The sequence below is a fragment of the Fulvia fulva genome, chromosome 9, assembly GCF_020509005.1.
Source record: "Fulvia fulva chromosome 9, complete sequence".
Lineage (NCBI taxonomy): Eukaryota > Fungi > Ascomycota > Dothideomycetes > Mycosphaerellales > Mycosphaerellaceae > Fulvia > Fulvia fulva.
In genome coordinates this window covers 568,721-589,342 of record NC_063020.1, presented here as the reverse complement: position 1 = coordinate 589,342, position 20,622 = coordinate 568,721, and the positions used below count along the sequence as shown (strand labels likewise).

General features: G+C 54.4%; 6 protein-coding genes across 6 annotated transcripts; 4 read left to right on the top strand and 2 right to left on the bottom strand.

Moving 5' to 3' along the window:
• Positions 1-372: 372 nt before the first annotated feature.
• Positions 373-2,519, top strand: CLAFUR5_08929 (Fimbrin; the record flags this gene model as incomplete). The annotated part of the gene is made up of 3 exons (XM_047908077.1): positions 373-396; positions 475-1,394; positions 1,445-2,519. The coding sequence occupies 3 exons, from the start codon at positions 373-375 to the stop codon at positions 2,517-2,519; spliced, it is 2,019 nt and encodes a 672-aa protein (XP_047766120.1).
• Positions 2,520-4,443: 1,924 nt separating this feature from the next.
• Positions 4,444-9,549, bottom strand: CLAFUR5_08928 (uncharacterized protein; the record flags this gene model as incomplete). The annotated part of the gene is made up of 1 exon (XM_047908076.1): positions 4,444-9,549. The coding sequence occupies one exon, from the start codon at positions 9,547-9,549 to the stop codon at positions 4,444-4,446; it is 5,106 nt and encodes a 1,701-aa protein (XP_047766121.1).
• A 528-nt stretch (positions 9,550-10,077) lies between these two features.
• CLAFUR5_08927 (Suppressor of glycerol defect protein 1) lies at positions 10,078-12,651 on the bottom strand (the record flags this gene model as incomplete). The annotated part of the gene is made up of 1 exon (XM_047908075.1): positions 10,078-12,651. The coding sequence occupies one exon, from the start codon at positions 12,649-12,651 to the stop codon at positions 10,078-10,080; it is 2,574 nt and encodes an 857-aa protein (XP_047765909.1).
• A 203-nt stretch (positions 12,652-12,854) lies between these two features.
• CLAFUR5_08926 (uncharacterized protein) lies at positions 12,855-13,390 on the top strand (the record flags this gene model as incomplete). Its single annotated transcript, XM_047908074.1, has 3 exons — positions 12,855-12,881; positions 12,938-13,016; positions 13,068-13,390. 3 exons carry the CDS (start codon positions 12,855-12,857, stop codon positions 13,388-13,390), a joined length of 429 nt encoding a protein of 142 aa, XP_047765910.1.
• A 1,093-nt stretch (positions 13,391-14,483) lies between these two features.
• CLAFUR5_20270 (uncharacterized protein) lies at positions 14,484-18,041 on the top strand (the record flags this gene model as incomplete). The annotated part of the gene is made up of 3 exons (XM_059463106.1): positions 14,484-15,819; positions 15,880-16,049; positions 16,245-18,041. 3 exons carry the CDS (start codon positions 14,484-14,486, stop codon positions 18,039-18,041), a joined length of 3,303 nt encoding a protein of 1,100 aa, XP_059319101.1.
• Positions 18,042-18,762: 721 nt separating this feature from the next.
• Positions 18,763-20,358, top strand: CLAFUR5_08925 (uncharacterized protein; the record flags this gene model as incomplete). The annotated part of the gene is made up of 1 exon (XM_047908073.1): positions 18,763-20,358. The coding sequence occupies one exon, from the start codon at positions 18,763-18,765 to the stop codon at positions 20,356-20,358; it is 1,596 nt and encodes a 531-aa protein (XP_047765955.1).
• Between the last annotated feature and the right edge of the window lie 264 nt (positions 20,359-20,622).

The following is a 20,622-nucleotide window of genomic DNA, read 5'->3' as shown; positions in this document are numbered from 1 at the left end:
GGCGATGTAGCCTGTCGTGCGGAACTCCGGACACAGATTGTTGTCTTCAACCCAGTTGATTCAACCCCGGGAAACTGGTTGATCGGATCGTTCTTCCAGAGTCCAGCGAGGTAGACGTCGTCCTCTTCGGCCCTTTGCTCGCTGGAGCACTTGGCGGGTTTGACATCAGTACTCCGGCCGGATCAACGTTGCACCGGAAGTGGGCTGTGTGGTTCCGACACACGTCACTTGTGAAGGGAAGTCCGGATGGCACATTGAACGCGCAATTGCCCGGCAGGCTGCAACATATCGCCTGATTCCACATTCCACCACCGCTTTCCTCAGCTTGCCTTCTCCACGACAGTCCATACCGTACAGCGATTGCTTTCGACCATGAACGTACTCAAGCTACAAAAGGTACTGCCGCCCAGAAAAGCTGGCTAGCGGTTGTGCTATGAGCACGTGGAAGAGTGTTCAGCTAACACTCTCTCCCAGAAATACCCCCAGTTCCCGCAATCCGAGATCTACGGGCTCAGCGATGCCTTTCGCAAACTCGACGTCGACGACAAGGGCTACGTAGACGAGGCGACGGCCATCAAGTCAGCCCAAGGCACCGAGCGACAGCCGTACGATGTGGTGAGACAGGCGCTGAAAGAGGTCGAGCTGGACAGTTCGAGGCGTGTGGAGCTCGACGACTATGTCGATCTGATTGCGCGGCTACGACAGAGCAGTCCTGCCCAGCAGAGATCGCGAGGCTTTAGTAATGCCGCGCAGCCTCACCAGGGTCGAGCCGCTCCCGCCGGCGCACTACAGAGTCAAGGCACTGGGGGCGGCGCACAGCAAAAGCCAGGCAGAATCACGGTCGGAGGAGCAACAGGCAGCTCGCAGCACACCATCAACGAGGACGAGCGCACCGCCTTCACCTCGCACATCAACGCGGTTCTGGCCGGCGATGCAGACATTGGCCACCTCTTGCCCTTCCCACTCGACACCTTCGAGATGTTCGACTCCTGCAGAGACGGTCTCGTGCTAGCCAAGCTCATCAACGACAGCGTGCCGGACACCATCGACGAGCGGGTGCTGAACAGAGAGGGCAAGAAGATCAAGAAGCTGAACGCTTTCCACATGACGGAGAACAACAACATTGTCATTGAGTCCTCCAAGGGGATTGGCTGCTCTGTGGTCAACATTGGCGCTGGAGATATTATTGAGGTCCGCGAGCATCTCGTGCTGGGTCTGATATGGCAGATCATCCGTAGAGGTCTGCTGGGCAAGATCGACATCAAGCTCCACCCTGAGCTTTACCGCTTGCTTGAAGACGGTGAGACATTGGAGCAGTTTTTGCGACTCCCTCCCGAGCAGATCCTGCTGAGATGGTTCAACTACCACTTGAAGAACGCTGGTTGGAACAGGAGGTAAGCACTAACATAATCCGCAGCATTGTTCTAGTACTAAATGGCAGCAGAGTACAAAACTTCTCGAGCGATGTCAAGGACGCGGAAAACTATACTGTCCTGCTCAACCAGCTCGCACCCAATGTCTGCTCGCGATCACCTCTCCAGACCTCCGACCTACAGCAACGAGCCGAGCAAGTCCTCCAAAACGCCGACCGCCTCGATCCTCCGTGCCGCAAGTTCTTGACACCAAAGTCACTCGCGGCAGGCAACCCGAAGCTCAACCTTGCATTCGTCGCAAACCTCTTCAACAACCACCCAGGTCTGGACCCGATCACAGAGGAAGAGAAGGCAGAGATCGACGACTTCGACGCAGAGGGCGAGCGCGAAGCACGTGTGTTCACTCTATGGCTCAACTCGATGGACGTCAAGCCAACTGTCACATCATTCTTCGACGATCTCAAGGACGGCATCATTCTGCTACAAGCATACGACAAGGTTATCCAGGGCAGCGTGAACTGGAGACACGTCAACAAGCCACCAGCCAATGCCGTCACACCTGTGAGCCAGGACGAGGATGAGCAATACCTGACGATCAAGTCGGGTATGTCACGATTCAAGGCGGTCGAGAACACCAACTACGCAGTGGAGATTGGCAAGCAGAATAGATTTTCGCTTGTTGGTATCCAAGGTGCAGACATCACAGACGGCCAGCGGACTCTCACACTCGGAATGGTCTGGCAACTCATGCGCAAGGATATCACAAACACTCTGTCAGCACTCGCACAACGTCTCGGTAAGCGCGAGATCAGCGACTCGGACATGGTGCAGTGGGCCAACAACACCGTCAAGAAAGGTGGTCGCTCATCGCAAGTACGGAGCTTCAAGGACCAGCAAATTGCATCGGGTGTGTACCTTCTTGACGTGCTGAACGGCATCAAGAGCTCGTATGTCGACTACGATCTCGTGGCCACTGGACGATCAGACGAGGAGGCATACGCGAATGCCAAGCTCGCCATTTCGATCGCAAGAAAGATGGGCGCGACCATCTGGCTGGTACCGGAGGATATCACGAGCCTGCGGACGAGACTCATTGTCACTTTCATGGGTAGCTTGATGGCTACGGCAGAGAGGCTGGGTGTCTAGAGCAGGAGTTCAGAGGAGGTAACTTCTTTGCGCACGGGTGGTGAGCGCTTCGAAGGGTGGTGGATGATGATGATAACGGCGTCACAGGACACTGAAGACGTAGTGCGCTGATGTGGTAGATGAACATGACATACGAGCCATGAACCAAAAGTCGAAAGTTTTCAGACAATCATCAATCTTTCAATCCGCTCCTGTCTTGAGTCTACATTAACCAACTCACAAAGCCAACAACAACCCACCCGCAACCATCGCCGTCCCAGCCAAAGGCCCATTCGTCACCATCGCCCCAGCAGCACCACCTGCACTCGTCCCCGTCGTAGCACTCCCTCCACTCCCACTCAACGTCCCCATAATCGTCGCAACCCCCTTCGCAGCACTATCAATCCTACTAACATAATCACTCGCCGTCAACGGCACACTCGCCGAACAGCTTTGCCTAGTCGTCGCAATCTGACTAACTCCGCCATTCGTCCCAGTACAGAATGGAAAACACGAGGAATCGAAGGAGGCGCCAACGCAGCAGAAGGCGTCGTTTACGGAGTTGGAGTTGGAGTTGTTGCTGTAGATGGCGCCCGGGGCAGCAGTAGTGGGCGTTGTTGTTGTTGTTGTTGTTGTTGTTGTTGTTGTTGTTGTTGTTGTTGTTGTTGTTGTTGTTGTTGTTGTTGTTGTTGTTGTTGTTGTTGTAGGTGCTGTCGAGCTAGTTGGGGGGGGGGGGGAGTTGTTGTTGTTGCCGATGTTGGGGGTTGGGAGGGGGCGGAGGGAAGGCAGGGAGATGGGGGTGATGGAGGTGATGGAGAGGGGGGTTATGCTAGGGATCTGGGAGGGGGGTGTTAGTGGTTGGTTAGGGAGGGAGGGGGTAGGGGCTTTGGTGGGAAGGACTCACGCTGAGGGTGGGGATGTCCTGAGCCAGGGCGAGGCCGGCAGAGGAGAGGAGGGTGAGGAGGGTGAGGAGGGTTCGTGAGGGCATTGTCTTCCTTTTCGGCGGACATTCTCGAGAAACTCGTGGGGAGAGGGTTTTGGTGGATGGGATTAAGCCTAAGTGCTGGGTCGATGGGTGTTCTTGGTAAAACCAGGCTTGAATGCTGGGTGCAGTAGATACCCTTTCCTTTCCCTCGTTCTGGGGGACGTCTGGCCTATATAGCTCCACCGCCAACATACATAGGAGGCGGTTCCCCCGAATGGAACTTTCAGCCTTAATGCCCATGCGTCGTCGGCGTTGTCAATCACTCCCATTGAAGCCCATGGCCCCCAAAAGACACTGTTGATTCTCCCCAGCCGAGCACCAACCAAACAGCCAAATATCGATACCGCTCTATCATTAGCATCCTTCACCGTCAAACACCGCCTTTGGCGTCCATCATTACCATACAAAGCAGATCCATGAAGTTGACCCTCCAGACTGCTCTGGAATCCTTCAACAAGCGAAAGGCTGTGGTTGGATACTATGACCTCAGACGCAGTCAGAATAATGATCTCAAATGCCAAGCTCAAAGCTTCGTGCACATAATGTCTCGTGGCGATGCATCCCGTTCGATATCGTGCTAGACGCACGGGCCAAGAGAGATCGGCATGTGCTCGGCTTGCCTTTCTGGTCAGTTCCGCTGTACATCACTCCACTGAAATTGCTGTATTCGTGCAAGGCGAACATCGCGTGGTGCACATTCCACTCGAATGATACTGAAGCCCTGGAATCTGCGGGCAAGATGTCGTGGATCGTGCCGTCACATAGTCGACACAGTGTGGGTGTGTCATGTGCATACAGAGAACTTGGCCAACGGCACTTCACTTTGTTGCGCGCAAGTGTTCATACTCTCGCAAATCCATCAAAGTTAGATGTTGGAAAGAGCACGATCTTTGACACCTTGGAGAAGCTCAAGAGCTGGAGCTAAACATTACGAATCGTTACCGAGCTGCAAACAATAGCTTAATACTCATCACTGTACCTTCTTCTCTTCCTCCTGGCCCTTCTACTCCTCCTCGGCTGCTCGTCTGGATTATCAGCAGCAGTGGCAATCGACGTTGCAATCGGATACCTTCTCCTCAACTCTTCGTCCGGAATACCAGCAGCATTCGCAATCGATCTTGTAACCGATCTTGTCCTCGGTCTCTCGTCAGGAATATTAGCAGTAGCAGCAATCGCCAATGCGTTCTTCATATGACTGGTCTTCCCACCCTTCTTCTTCTTCTTCTTCTTCTTCTTCTTGGTCACCCTAAATGCCCTGCCACAAGTCTCACATACAGGCCTCTTCTTTGGTCCACTCCTCCTCGGGCTGGGCGGCAAGTGCGACTTCGTCGGTGTATCTGGAAGTCGATGAGGTTGATCAAGCTTGTTGCTATATCTGAGCGGATCAACTTTCTTGACACGATAGTCTTTGAAGGTTGATTTGGCGACACGGTAGGACCTGGGAGTCTGACGTTGGCTGGGGTTGAGAGGTGGAGACGGTGGCGATGATGATGGACGTCTGCTCATTACCTCTTCGAAGCTCTCGTCTGTTGGGCCAAGAGGTGAAGGCGGGTGAGGAGCAGCCACAGTCGGTGAAAATCGTGGAGTAGGGGAGTCGGGAGGGCCCATGTCAGATAGCGTTTTAGACGATCCTCGCGAAGCAGTCTTTGATAAGACTGGAGAATGCTCCGAGTATCTTGGAGATGGTGCTTGTGAAGATTCGGGCCAATTCGTCTTCGTGGAGCTTGGAGAGTCCACTGGACGTGTGTGGGACGTATGTGATCTTAGCGAAGCAGTCCTTGAAGACACTGGAGAGTGCTCTGAGGATCTTCGCGACAACGTCTTAGAAGACGCTGGAGAATTGTCCTCCGGCGCCGGAGAGTCCGCTGAACTAGAACGATATAGTGATGGCAACGACGAAGCAGTCTTCGAAGACCTTCGAGACTGCTCTGACGACTTTTCCGAGCCCGACTGCGAAAGGCTGGGAAAGTGCATTTCAGAACTCGGCGGTGGTGACATCGAAGACTGAGGTGTAAAGAACTCTGAGGACTTGGGAGAAGGGGACTTCGAAGACGTCGCGTCCTTTGGCGAATCAGGCTTGGGAGACCTGGGAGAAACGGTCTTGGACGATGCACTCTTAGGCGAGTCAACCCTGGTAGTGTGCGCAGGAGCGAAAGGCGAGTTCGGATTTACTGGAGCGTTGATATCGAACGAGTCTGCTGTCGCCGAGGGCCTGAACAGGTGTAATCCATACGGCGTTCTCCGATGGATCGTCGATGGAGCGCCAAACTTCGGACTCCAAGAAGACTTGAGCGATGGGCGCAGTGGCGCAGGTATCTGTCGCGACTTGGGGAATGGCACGGTACTTCGCGCACTTCCTTCCCTGGGCGATGGGCTGGGAGATCGGTACTCTGGGATCCCATCATATTGCACCTTGAATTGCCTCTCGCCATCTTCGCCAGGGTAGTTCGCATTGAAGTCGGTGTTGGCTCTGAGGACTTCATCAGAACGACGTCTATACATGCTGCGTCGCGAGTGAAGGCCTTGGACATCGTATCCAAGACTTTCCTCCTCCTCTGGGCTGAGAGGCATCTCGACATTCTCCTCCTCGTCGTCGTCGTCCATGGTCGCGTCAGAATCCTCACTAGCATTCTCCTCATCAGATGCGTAGAGTTCGTCGTCTTCATCCTCTTCGTCCCAGTCATCGCCGTCAACAACGATCTTCATATCGTCATCGATGTCTGCGAGAGCGCGCTCGCGTCGGCGCTCGTCGTCTCTGTTCAACGTAGTACGGAGCTCCGGAGCCCATTCGAGAAGAACAGAGGATGGGGTATAGGCCATACCGAGAAGTTCCTCGAGTTGCCTGTTCAGTAAAGCCGCAGCCACAAGCGGTTGGTGTAGTTCCAAGTCTTCCATCTTTTCGTCGATCCAAAGACTCGGCCAGAAGCTCTGGTACCAATTACGGTAGCAGGTCAGCAGGATCTCCAAATCCGACTCGTCTTGCTCGTCATAGTAATCTTTCAATGCCTCTTCTCTATCGCCTGCGTACGATGCCATGACTTCATCGGGAGCGTTGTCACGAGACGTATAGATGATCTCCTTTGCTCTCGAAACATTATGCCAAGTCTCATCGTAAGCAGCCGTAACCAGGAACCAGGCCTCAGCCGGAGACCAATTCCAGTTGGTGACCAGGTCACGGAACTCGTTATGAAACCGCCTGACAATGACGGTCTTGCTGCTCTTCCGAGGTTCGATGGTGATCTTGAACCCATCCTCAATGCTGTCATCCTTGAGAAACTCTGGGTATACTTCCCGGATTCTCGGACACCAAAGCATCAACCATTCTCCTACAGGGTGCCATGATGGAATTGCAGCCAGAACACGAGACCAAAGTGTGACTGATATGCCTTGCCGGTCGAGTGTCTGCAAGCATTCGGTCAAAAAGTCGACGCTGTAGCCACGTTGGTATAGATTATAGGCTTCCTCTCGAATTGCCACGTGTTCAGCGCCAGGATACGCACGCTCGAAGGACTGAACGGAGGCATCGAGGAGAGTGATGGCCCACATCTCGTCTGAGGGTTTGTTGTTCACTTCTTCATCCATCTCCTCCCTGGTCACGCCAGAGCGGCGAAGGGCGTCGATCAGCAGGTGAGCGTGGAAGGCGTCCCAGCCCCACTTCCGCAGTTCTGTTAGCCACCCCACGCTTCCTTCGCTGAAATACCAGGCTTGGTTCGCGGAGAATTGGCCACGAGAATTGATGTTCGTTCTGCGGTTCATCACGGCATCTAGCAGGCGTCTGCAATGCTTCTCTGTCAATCGCTCCTGCTTATCATCCGGTATCTCCCCATCCTCGAGAGCAGCGGTGAGAGCCGTCAATAGCTCGTCGTCGTCTTCGGTGTGGGAACTATCCGCATGGCCCATCAGCTGCTCGTCCAAAAATTGGTCTTCCGAATCCAGAGCTGCTTCGCCATGTTCCGCAGATCCATCTTCATCAACAGCGTCCTCGGCTTCAGCGTCATCGACGTTTTGGCTTTGAAGGTCGCCTAGCTCATCGTCGTCTTCAGTGTCAGATTCGCCAGCAAAGTCCATCAGCTGCTCGTCCAATGCCTCCTGGATATCATTCGCTTCGCGGTCTGCTTCAGCAACACCCTCATCACCAACGTCCTTAATCTCAGCATCATCGACTTCTTCTTCCAGCTCCTCTGCCGGACGCCACGTCCCAGCCACCGGGCCATACAAATCATTAATATCATCGAAATTCCCATAAGGCGTATCCGCCTGCTCTCGCACCGGAGAATCAGGACCAGGCACCGCTGGCAATAGCCATCTACAAGCCGCATCGACATCAACCCCACCCTCCTCAAGCACCGTCATCAACGCCGGTATCCAATCAAAGAGGACATGATTTGGAGTGAAATCGTGCTTGTTAAACGTCTCCAGCTCGGCATTCAGGCGTTCCCGAGAGTCGTCGTAGTCTGTGACAAACTCCTGGCCTTCTGGCGGGCAATCCAGCATGGACCAGATCCATCTGACTGGCCATCCGTCTCGGTACCATCGGATGACGTCTTCGATGAGAGGGTCCAGAGTGTCTGCGGAGAGACCGCTGTACATCAGACGCGTGTCGTCCTGGACTCTCTGGATCGTGCCCGGCTGGTTGAGGATATGGACATCATCGTCAGACTGGAGATGCTCGAGGAGTGCTTCCTTCGCTCTGGCGAGACCTTGCCCGAAGGTGGCAGCGAATATGCAGTTGAGCAGTCGCCAGGCTTCATAGGGATACATGGGTCCTCTTCCCACCGTGGCGTCGCCTCTGACGAGATCTACGAACTCTTGGGCGAAGTCATGGACAAAAGCGTTGGGCTCCATTTCGACGGGTACGCGCTCACGGCCGAATGTGACAGAGCTGGAGTCGGAGGCGTCTGGGTAGAGGAGGCTAGCGAGTTCGGGAACCCAATTAAGAACGGCCACATTGGGAGTGAGGTTCTCCATATCTTGATTGACGTTCGCTGCAGCATCGACAAGACTGAGCTTCCTCCTCTTGTTCAGGTTCACAATCGTCTCCGTGATCCATCCAGTGGGCCAATGAGCGTAGAACCACTTGCTGTAGTACTCGCACAAGGTCACCAAGTCGTCTTCATCAAGGAAAGCGAAGAAGTCACGAACGGATGCTAGGAGTCTTTTATGACCATCCTGCCAGAACTTGGCGAAGCTTTCAGGCGCGAAACGGGGGTCCGTGTCTTTCATGTAAGACTGGAGCCACTGTTTGGCTGTGGGAATGTCCTGGTGGTGGGTGTAGTAGGCATTGTTGACGATCTGCCAGGCCACGGATGGACTCCAGGAATTCTTGAATTCGCCCAAAGGTTGCTCTCCGCTGGTCAAGTCTTGAAACTCTTGACTGAACAAACGCACGAATTTAGCCTCATTCGTCTGCTCCTGCTCCCGATGTCCACGCAATAGTGACCCATCCCTATCATCGCCAGCTTGCACCCAAGGCGCCCACTCCGCAAGCAACTCCAGTGGATCTCTCCGTCCCACACCAACTCTCAACGCCATCGCCAGATCCTCAACCTCATCCCCCAAGAGCTCACCAAAATAGGCATCCAAATAGTCCAAAGGATAACCTCTTGCATGTAGTTCTCTTGCGACCTCTCGCGCTGCAGCATATTCGTCTCTATCCCAAGAGGTGTCAAGACGCTGTAGGTGCTCGGCGAGGAGATTCTCTGCTTCTTGCTGGTTACTGGCGATGGTTCTGGCTAGGAGGAGGTATGGTTTGCTTCCGAATGGCTCGGGTTGGCCGCTGGGTTGATTGCGATCGAAGAGGGCGGTGGCGAGTTGATGGGCGCGCAATGGATCCCAGCCGTATCTGGTGATGTTGCGCACGACCTCGTACTGACTCAGGTCTTGGGACATCGCTGCGACGCTTTCCTGTGCAAAGATCATGACGCGCTGGTGTATAGCGTCAAGCACCGCAATGTTGGCATCGTCGTCGACTTCCATTCGTTCGTCATCGATTTCCATTTCCTCGTCCTCCAACCTAGCATCCTTGAATCCCGTGGCCCACGCGAGCAGATTGCGCAGAAACGGCATACTGGCGATCTGTGTTTGCGAGAGTGTGAAGCTCAGCATCACGTTCGGTGGGATTTGTCTTGTGGAAAAGCACTATCCTGTCGTGAACAAAGAGATCGCACATTGTATTGAAAATGGCCGGATCCGGCGAATTCGAGCCATGAATTTGAGAGCTTGCTGTGTTGAACAAAGAAAAGTCGCCAGAGCTTTGATGCAAAGTGGTAGACAATGGCTGTATTCAGAGATACCGCAGAAGAGCTTCATTCAAGCAGTGATGATGTCGAGCCGTTCTGTCTCCACGAAAGATCTTATGGTTGTCCATAGCAGTCCTTTGACGAAAACCTGGTGCTGCAGATGTGATGTTGACGGAGCTCGCCGCAGAGCCATTGAGATTCAGCTGTTGCTTTCCGAAGCGCATGAAGCGCTCGAGCATTGCTGCAGCGAGGAGCGCGGATCTGTGTTTGAGTGTCTTGCAAGATCTTAGTATGGACTTATCAGAAACGCTTGGCGACTACTATGGCAGGTTGTAGCAGCTGCGTTGAAGACGTCTCAGTCGACATCTGAAAGATCCTCCTCGACAGCGATCTTTCCCTTCCTAGTCTCATTCAGTACGTCGACTGCATACTCGCACCCACTGGCAACAACTTTCGCTTCCTTCCTATTCCCGATGACCTCGCTCTCAGGTACGACACTGGTGAGATAGTACTTCAGCCCCAGTAGCATTTCCGGAACGGCGTGTGCTTGCTCAAAGGTCTGCTTGACCGCACCTTCAAAGCCATCTTGATGCGCCTTCTTTCGCAGCAAGATCATGATTGTGACTAGCATTGTTTCAACGAAGACTCGTGTCTTCGATGCCAAGGCCCCAAAATCAAGTGTCTTCAAGATCGTGATGCGCAGCAGACGTTCCGCGACCAAAGTGGCGTATAGCTTCGCCAAGTTGTACACCTTCTTCACGTCCATCTCTTCTGATTCTTCAGGCTCATCATCAGCGTCGGCTTGGGTTTCGCCTAGTCTTCTGAAGATGTCAAGTAGCGCAAATTGCCAAGCCTTCCACATCTTATGGTCGCCGCAGAAGCGGCATGCGATGAGGGTGTAAAAGTGGTTGTAAACGGGCTCTGCCCCAACGCAATGGAGCAGAACTCGCGGGATTTCTACTTGTTGTTTGTTCTTCAAGTTCAGCTTTTGTAGACGTAAGAATGCGTGTTCTGGGTCGATGGCCCCTGTGACAGCGATGAAGATTGCGCGACGCACGTCTGTGTTCATGCCTTGCTGTCTGGCGAGCTTGTCGAGATCGACGCCACCTTGTTCGTCGACGTCGGAGGCATCAGCATCATGATTGCTGTCTGCTTGCTTCTGCTTTGATGATGTAGTCTTTGCCTCATTCTTGGGCTGCCAGCTTGCGCCGACTAGCCACCATTTGCCCTTCTTGTCAGCGTCACGCAAGTCAGCGAGTCCGATACGAAGCGGCTCTGTCGTCTTGACAGTCTTGATACTACCGAGGGTCTTCTTCATTCGCTGCATGTGCTCAGCACTGAGCGCGCTTGCTGCAACACCGGTCTTCACGCGGTTGTTCTTCAAGTTGTCGATTTGCTCAACCATGAACTGTGTTCTTACGCTAACGTTGTCCTTGCCGATAGCTGAGATAGTACGATGTAGTAGCAGCACTATGTCTTTCAATGCGGTTGGATCATCAGAACGAAGCTGCTGGCCAGAGACACGAATGACCCGCACCAAAAGCTCCGTGGAGTTCTCACTGAAGTTCTCTCTCTCGAGTAGCATGCGAATATAGTCGAAGAGGATGTCGCTCGAGATGGCGTTGAGCGTGTACAGATTCGCTAGAAATGCCAACAGATTGAGCGCTTGCTTGCCCTCAGCAGATGCGTCTTTGCTGTAGTGCTCGTCGAAAGCCTGTGCGATGGCCTCAAGCATCTGTGCCCCAAAGTCGGTGCCGACTGTGCGGTGCAACGATGCCGCAAAGCCGGCGTGTAAAATCAAGAAAGTGTCATTGAGCACGGCAGGATCGCAGACCAAGCCTCGTAGCAGATCCACCAGGGTGGACGTCACATATTGCCGTGCGTTGTTGGTGTACACCTCCTGTACAGACTGCAGGATCGAGATGAGATTCGCTTCCGAGAGTCGGTTGAGCAGACCTTGAAGTTGTCGCCGAAGCTGCTTCAGGACTTCTTCGTCCGAGGAAGGTGCCTTTCGCATTGAAGGTGGCACATACTTTGCGGCAGGCGCAGCATCGTCCTTGGCGACAGGCGCCACGTATGGGTTCTCTTTGACTTTCTTTGCTGGTGCCGGCGTCAGGTCTTCCATATCACTGGCATCCCCGTCACCGTCGTCAAAGTCGTCAAAGTCGCCTTCCGATAGCTCGTCCTCAGAGAAGGGATTCTCGAAGTCGGCTGGCGCATCTTCTGCATCACTGTCGCCAAGGCGGTCAAAGTCACCGAAATCAGGCTCTTCGATCTCGTCATCTTCATCCTCGCTATCCTCCGGCTCCTCTTCTTTCTGTACCACCGCAGCAGCTTTCCGTCTCTTGCTCTTCAACCAGTCGTCATCTTCGGGATGCTTCCTCTTAGTACCTGGACCAGCATCACCATCCCCATCTGAGCCATACAAAAGCCAATCAAGCTCGTCATCGCCAGTCTTCTTCGACTTGTTGCCTTTGATGCCCAACTTCTTCTCCAGCGCAGCAATCTCAGCGTCATCATCCTCGAGTTTTGCCTTCGCACCCTTCTTTGACATCGACGGACCTGCCAGCTCTTTCCCCAGCTCCAACTCTCCATCATCTTCGCTTTCGTCTTCCACCTCATCGGCCTCCGGCTCCGGGCGCTGCTTCAGGATAGACTTGGTAGGCTTCGCGTCTTTCGTGGGCCCTTTCGCCTTCGCTGTAGGCTTCGCTGGCGGTATAGGCTGATCATCTTCTGAATCGCTCTCTTCCTGAGGCACTGGAACTCTTCGCTGTGGTCTCGGTGCCGCCCGTACAGATTTCTTCTGCAATCGTTCCTGCTTCCGCTTGTCTTTGCGAGAAGCGTCGCGTTTCTTGCCGACTCGTCCGCTGTCAACCTTGTCCAGCAAGACAGCCGGCAGCCTCGGCCCTCCATAGTTCGTTCTACGCATCGTGAGGTGTATGCAGTCATGTCAGGTGAATGGCAACAGGAAAGACGGTGGTCTGGACTTTTTGGTGGACCTGTCGGATTCGGATCTGATGATCTGCATCCCACATCCTGGACCCCACTGCATCCACTCCAACGACACCTTCACCACATCCTCGAGGTACCGCTGCATACCACATAGACCGAGCTCTGCAATAGGCAAAGATCATGCCAGACCACCTTGGCCACGATGAGGTATGCATAGCCAGCACATGCACTAGAAGTGACCACCCAATACTGACACGCGACAGTTCTTCACTCACCTCACATCCTTGATCGACAAGACACAGCAAAAAGGCCACGGCTCCGTATACCTCACACAAAAGCGACGTAAGCTATCGTCCCAGTCCCGACGTTCCATCCCACCCTAATCACTAGCAGTAACATACGACCCCACCCAACACCCACCCACCCCAAAATCCCCCGACGATCTCAGCGACCTCAACCCACCCGACCCCCTCCCCTTGATCATCCGAGCAACGGACGGCAAGAGCCAAAGTACAGACCGGAAAAAGAACAAGCACAAGATCAAGCTCAGCACGCTCGTTCAGCCGGACGATCTGGAGGCTTTCTTCACGAGGTATGCGGACGTGTGCAAGGCGGGTATGCAGAGTCTGAAGAAGCGGGATCGGAGTAAGAGGAAGAAGGATAAGAAGGGGAAGAAGAAGGAGGCGGCGGGTGCTGGTGCTGGGGAGAAGAAGTGAGGGGTCAGTGATGATGGTATGAGATGATAGATTTAGCTACAAATGCTCTGAAGGGGAGGGACGTGCCGGGGAGAGATCGGCTTTGAGCGCGGAAGATACCACGTCGAAATCCGTATTCCGCGGCAGCATGCGGGTTTGGCCTGCAAGCACAAAGCCCCAGGACGTTGCTCCGGTGCACGATCCCGCAGAGGCAGGTGCTACATCGAGCACTTCATTGGAACGGTCTGGTCGTGGAAGCGTCGAGCAGTAAGTAGCACCTGAACAAAGACTTCATTGCGACCCTGCAGAATTTGACCCCTTTTACAGTACATCCCCTCCTAGGCTCCTACAACACACGTACCGATATCCTGCTTCATCCTGATACAGCTATACCCAACAACAATCCGATACACGCCATTGTATATCCGAAGCGACCGCCTAGCCGTCGATGTGGCATTAAACCAGTCCCCTGTGGCGCAGACTTGTGCCTCACATGAAGCACCCGCCGTTGCCGTGAATGCTCTCCCGATCCTCTCATTGGTTGAACTTGGCGTGGAAACTCTAATCATCGAGATGAATGCCCGTCTGTCGACCCCATTGGTCAGGCTCACGCGCATTGATCACTCCCAGCCATCTTACATCCTATCATCAATCAGAAGATTGGTCTTATTGTCGTTGGAGGTCCTACATTCTTCTTGAGACTTCTCCCTCTTAAGGACCGACCTCCCTCACCACGACAAGACGATCAGGTTGAACTGCAGACCGACTTCTCCCGCCACTCTTCCCAGCTCCAGTCCACCTCCTACCCACAATCACTGCCGCAGTCTCGACCATTCACCGACAAGTCCCGCTGGCCGGAACTTGTGCTTCACATCTCGAAGTGGTCCGAGCGCCCGCGACTTCCTGACACTCTCGACTACTTCTACGTTTGCAACCCCTCTTCCTTTCTCAACATCTTCCATCCGGAAAAATAACAGATCACACCAACAGACCACCTCTCGCACCATCTTCAGCTATCTTCACCACTGCTACGACACACTGCGCTTTGCATACCACCTCCTTGTCTCCACGATCGACACGCGCGCTTCCATATCGCAGGACTATTATCTGCAACATGGCAGCAAACAACTTCGACGCTTCGAGTGCTTTGAACATGGCTGGACAGACTGTCGAGGAGGAGGCGAACTACGAGAGCGACGCTGGCGATGACTTTGGAAGTCTCTTTGGGGATGAGGATGTCGAGGGAGAGGAGGAGACCGGCAACGAGCATAGCAGCCTCTTCGGTGATAAGAACGCTGAGGGCGACGAGGAAGACCGCAATGACTACAGCAGCCTCTTTGGAGATGAGGATGCTGAAGACATCGACAAGCCTCAAGACAACGAGGATGGCCGGGATGACGAGAACGCCCGGGGCAATGAGGGAGCAGCCATTGACGAGAGCAGCGTTTTCAGAGACGGTAACTTCGGAGACGACGACTTTGGCTTACTCGCGGAGGATGGCGAGTACGCCGGGCTCATGAAGGAGTGGGCGGCAGATGAGAATGGAAACGAGGATTGGCAGCATGCTGATGTGGTGCCTTCAACGAATGGTGTTCCTGCCAACACTTCTGAAGGCCTACAGCCAGGCGCACCCATGGCCGCCCCACCTATGCTATCACAGCCGACTGGAGGCGCCTCCTCTACGCCTACTGCACCAATTCCAAACTCGAACGTGCCACTCACCATGCCCGATATGCCGCAGTCAGGAGAGTCTCCGTTACCTCGCGAAGAAAGCACTATACCTACAGCCCCGGCTAGCCTACCGACCAAGCAGAACGTGCCAACCCAGCCAGCAATACCAGCTGCCAACACTGCCAGACCGCATGGTTTCGCAGTACCACCTCCGCAACGCACCGCCCCCAAGCCAATGGCGCCTACAGCTTGGCCGGGCACGCCAGTTCAGCCAGCGATGTCTCCTATCAGCACAGCCGGGGCTGGCAGACTGCGATCCCCAGGTATGGCTAGCAATATGGCCACCGGTCCACCGAGCATGTCAGCACAGCCAATGATGCAGGCCGTCAGTCCAGCCAGGCCTCATGGATTCGTAATGCCACCTCCACCACACACTGCGCCCCAGACAATCATGTCTGGTGTCTATCAGACTGGACTCGGCGGATCTTCTGCACCGCCTATGGCCCCTTTCATGGCTTCAGCGCCCCTTACGATGGCGACTCCAACTCCGCCCGGTTTCCCTTTCTCATCGGGCGCACGTCCAAACGCCAGCAACCAGACTCTAGCAGGTCTGATGAGCCAGGGAGCCATCTTTCCGACCTCGACAGGGTCTGGTGCCGGGAGGAAGCGTAAGCCGACTGCAGCTCCAGAGGAAGCTGGTGGTATTTCAATGAAGAAAAGCAAGACAGGCAGTAGCATCGCCGGTGCTTTTCAGCAGTCAAACCGCGACTCCGTCACTAGTATACCCGCAACGTACCCAACGATGGCATCCGCTGTCGATCAATCCTTGCCTTAGGAAGTCAAGGGCGATTCGACAACGGCTGGCCATTGGGCCTACGATTTGGATAACGAGACCAATGTCTGGGTGCCTAATCCTCAGTACTCTGAGGTACAGAAGTTCTTGGGTCTCGACAAGTCTAACGAACAACGCCTCAATGCGGCCGATGACATGGTCAATGCTGCAGATTCTGTCGGCCTCATCAACGACCACAGATCTGCGCCGCCTTCAAATATCTCACAGCCTTACAGTGATGGAACGTCGTGGGAGGATTTTCGCAATGCTACTGGATGGCAGCATTCTGCACCCTCGAGGTCGTTCACGGGATAGCAGCGCCCGTCTGCGGTGCCTCCTGCGCAAGCCCCTATATACACTACGGTCGAACAGCTGGTAGCCCAGGCGCGAGCCAACGCCCCGAAACCGGCGTCTACAACACCACGACAGAATGTTGCGCCTGCGCCTGTATACACCGGTGCTCCCACACGTCCAAATTTCACGCCAGCGCCACCTCTTGCCCCGAGATCAGTTGGCACCTCTCCACGCCAGAACTTTCTGCCTGCACCAGTATATGTTGGGACATTCAGCCATCAACTTCCTTATTCGGTACGACCTCCTTCCACGGAACCGGTGAGTGCAGCATCCCACCAGAATGTCGCGCCTGGGAAAGCATACACCGGCCCATTCATCCGCGATCAGTCCTCGCTAGCACTGCCTCCTGCCGCGAATTCGGTGGGTACCTCCTCGCCCCAGAGAGCTTCACGCATCCAGCAAAGGCCGCTACCGGCCACTACCTCGGCACCGTCACTTGTCAGTACTCCAAATCGACAACAAGGGACGCTACGACTGCCTGGCGCTGCAGCCAAGGTACCGGTACCAAATTCTCAGCCAACTGCACCGACTGATCTCGCACCTGCTCATGCTTCGGATCCAACGCCTACCCCGGCGGCAGATACTCCTGCGCAGGTCACTGCTCCTACCATACGACCGCAGGGACTACACCTACCTGGCTTCATAGCCAAGATCCCAGCATCCACGAAGAAGACTCCACCGCCGGCAGATACGCCTCCCGCTGCGACGCCAAACGCCCCTACCAAGAAGGGGAAGGGGAAAAAGCGCAAATCTCCCGAAAAAGAGGGGGAGGCACCCAAAGTTGATTATCGCAAGTTCAAGAACGCGGCATTGAGCAAAACTTGGCACGATGCGGATACATCTCACTTCCAGCTAGAGGGAAGGACGCGTCACTCCAACAACACAGGCACATTGGGCATTACTTCAGACGGCTCCTCGTTGCACTGGATTCAGAGCGGAGCCCGTAGGCCGAGTGTCGAAATCTCAATTTCCAACATCGCAAGTTGCGAGAAGCACGAAAAGCCTGGCGAGAATCACCTGAAGATCACAGTCAGGCCAATTAGCAAATACACGTTCAAGTTCATCGACGATCCGCACGAGTTGAACATTGATCAATTTGTACAATTGTTACAAGCTGGCATGCCACAAGATATGCCCTCCAGCCAGGAGAGCACTCGTCGCAAAGCGAGCGGAACCAAGAGCCGCAAGCCTTCCACCGTTCTTTCCGAGTCGAACGCGCCCAGAGACACTGTGCCAGACACCGGCGCTCCAACTCGAGGTACTGGATGGGTAGACCAACGACAGCTGGCGCTGTCCAAGCCGCACACGGAGGCAGAAATGCTGGAGTCCGAGCGGGACATCGTGATCCTGCGCGAATGCTGGCAGAGATATGGCAATGGTGACTGGCCACCCAGTTTGATCAAGCTCACTGACACAATGGACCCGAAAGAACGTGCGCAAATGACAAAAGACACCGATCCCAGGGACCCTCTCAACCATGCACTGCAGCGAAAGGACGACTTCCTTGGCCTGACAGATTCGACCAAATTCTCGAACGCCTCGTCAAACGTGAACAAGCCTCTGCGCCAAGAGAGACTTGCGAGGTACTTCGTGTGGGAGAAGTTCTTTCTGTGGCGTGACTCGCCATACGCCGCTGACTATCTGCGGATCCGAGATCAGGTGGCGGCCCAGAGGCTACCAGTGACGACACCCGACTGGTGCAAATGCGGTGGTGATTATGTTTGCACACACCACAGCTTCAAGAATTGTCATGGCATTCACCCAGACTGGGGCATGTGGCCACTGGATCCAAAAGACCGAACACTGTATGAATAAGAACGGAGCATATTTCACGGATGATGTAAGATATTGGGGGGATCACCGAAGACAATATACATATCACCAGATGGAAGGACATATGATTTTAGGATATCGCAGGCGGCTTGCGCCGGTTGAAAAGGGTACGTGCATATTGACGCATATCAAGCACCGGATGGGTGCCAAAATAAGACTATCGCAAGTTACAGGCTCATCGAATGCAGCTCACTTTGGAGCAGGAAAGCTTTGCACATATCATAATTTAGATAACGATGTTCTTGAGTCACAGGATCTCGATCTGCTATGATCTACTTCATGTCGATAACTCTCGGGCTCAGTATTCGCCATTGAGTTGTATTTGCTCCAGTTATTTTGTGCAGTGGCTCTTGATTTGCAATGGCTCCATGTTTTTGTCTTCAGGATTCACTTGCATGTGCTGGACCCTGTAAGTGAATTGCCAAAAGTGGGTCCAAAAGCCAGCTCTTCACTCGAGCCGAACATCAGGATAACACCCGACACAACAACACCTCGAAACACGAGCATAAGACTCTGTCGCGTTGCATCCCTTCGTAGTACCGCTTCCTACCACTTTGTTAGGCAATTCAGACCTGTTCATAGAACAAGAGACCTCTCCCAAGATACAAGTTCCCAATCAACCACAGCAAGTCGCGACGAGTCGAATCGAGCCATCTCACGCGGCAAGCTTCACTACCAATAAGCATCACCGTCACCCGGAAACATGTCTGAGGGCTTCAGGCGACCTGGACAGGGCTCGAGAATAGGCAAGACGCAGCCGTTCTTGCTGCGCCGCGATGCAAAGAAGGGAGGCAACAAGAACCAAGCTACTCGCAAAGACGGCGCCGTCGCGTCGTCAGGCTTCCACACTACGAGTTCGGCCAGCAACAAGCGGGCTCGAGAGGATGATGAAGACAAGTCGGAAGACATCAAGAAGGCTCGAGGAGAGTCATACACCTCACCTACCGACTCGTCCGCTTTTCGCGCTCCTGCCGAGCTACCACAAGCGACCAGCAATGATTCAGAGCTGGCAGACTTCTCTGATGGCACAGACGAGGATGGCGATCTCAAGTCTGAGGATGTAGAGCTCGAGAATGCGGAATCTGCGGATGTTGAGACGGTGGACGACTCACCACAGGTCGACGACTTCTATCCAGGCCTCTGCACCGCCAAAGAAGCGGACGCAAACCTGACTCGGTACAAAGCGCAGCAAGCAAAGGAGCGCGAGGCACGCGAGAAAGAGCTGGAGGCTACCAAAGCCGTGGCAACGGAGATCCCCGATGTCTCAGCGACCGCTTCCTACAACGCGTACAAGAACTGCCCCTTCAGAGACACCCAGATCCTCGACGGTGGACACAAAGCAAGCAGAGGTGAAGATCGCTTCGAATACGGCACTTTCAGCTTAGAGAGTGACAAGCAGTACCTCCACTGGACCCGCTTTGGTTCAGAGTACGCCACAGTCTCCCTCAAAGCTGGTGATCTCACGCATATCAAGTGGCAAGGCGAAGGCGAGTTTGCTGCTCTCGAGGTTAGCAAGTATTTCCCAGCTTGCGTGGAAGAGGAAGCAGGCGACAAAGTTTACGACTTCCTCTTCCAAGGCGAGGACGCTTGCCAGACCGCCGCAGCTTTCGGCTCCGCGCTCAAAAAGCTCCGTAAGGCGACCCGGCCGGACCCTATCACCATTCCTACCACCAAGGTTGCACAAGGCCTGCCAACTCCAGCCGATAGCGCTTACGTCGGCTCGCCGCCTCCGACCGCCTCCTCTACCCTCTTCCCATCCGACCGCGACGAGCACGGCCATACCACGGCGGAGATAGCCGCGAACCACGCAGAAACTCTCATCTTCCGCACCGCCCTCCAGACACACGACACCTTGGAGCTCTGGCCTGGCACAGCCTTCACCAAGAAAGCTATGATCGCCTTCCTCACTTCCAAGGACACCTTCCACAACATCGTCGATTCCACCGCTTACGCCCGCGGTCTGGGGTCAAAATCAAAGACTCAGGTCCAGGCCCTCGTTATCTCCTATTTACAGACCTATCCCCTCGAGGGCGCAATCGCTCCTCTGACAGTGGCTGAGAAGAAGAAGCTGGGGAAGCCGGGGTATACAGCACCCAGAGACCGGGTCCTGGATGAGGAGAAGAAGCAAGAGGGGGAGAAGAAGGTGGTGCAGCCTGGCTTGTTTGCGGCTGAGTGGGATGGGGTGCACTATGGGGTGTATGAGACGAATGAGCAGGCGATGGAGGTGGTGCAGAGAGAGATGTTGAAGGATGCCCAGGAGAGGAAGGGGGTAAGGGACCAGAGGTTGTTGCAGGGGTAGTGTTGGGTGGCGTTCTGGTGTTGAGCGGTCTTGTGGGTTGATGATGGGTTTGATTCTTGGCGGTAGAGATGTTTAGACTGCAAGCTTGGAGTGCGATTGGGTAGTGTGAATGGATAAACAAGGACTTCTTCAGTTCATTATTGTGCCAACTGGTTGTGGTCAGGTTTCTGGTGATGTGAGACGACTTCCTGGCCGTTGTGCGAATGTTTTCGGCGATGGCAGTAAAGTTTTGCGAATGTCGTGGCGATGTGAATGAGTTTGGCA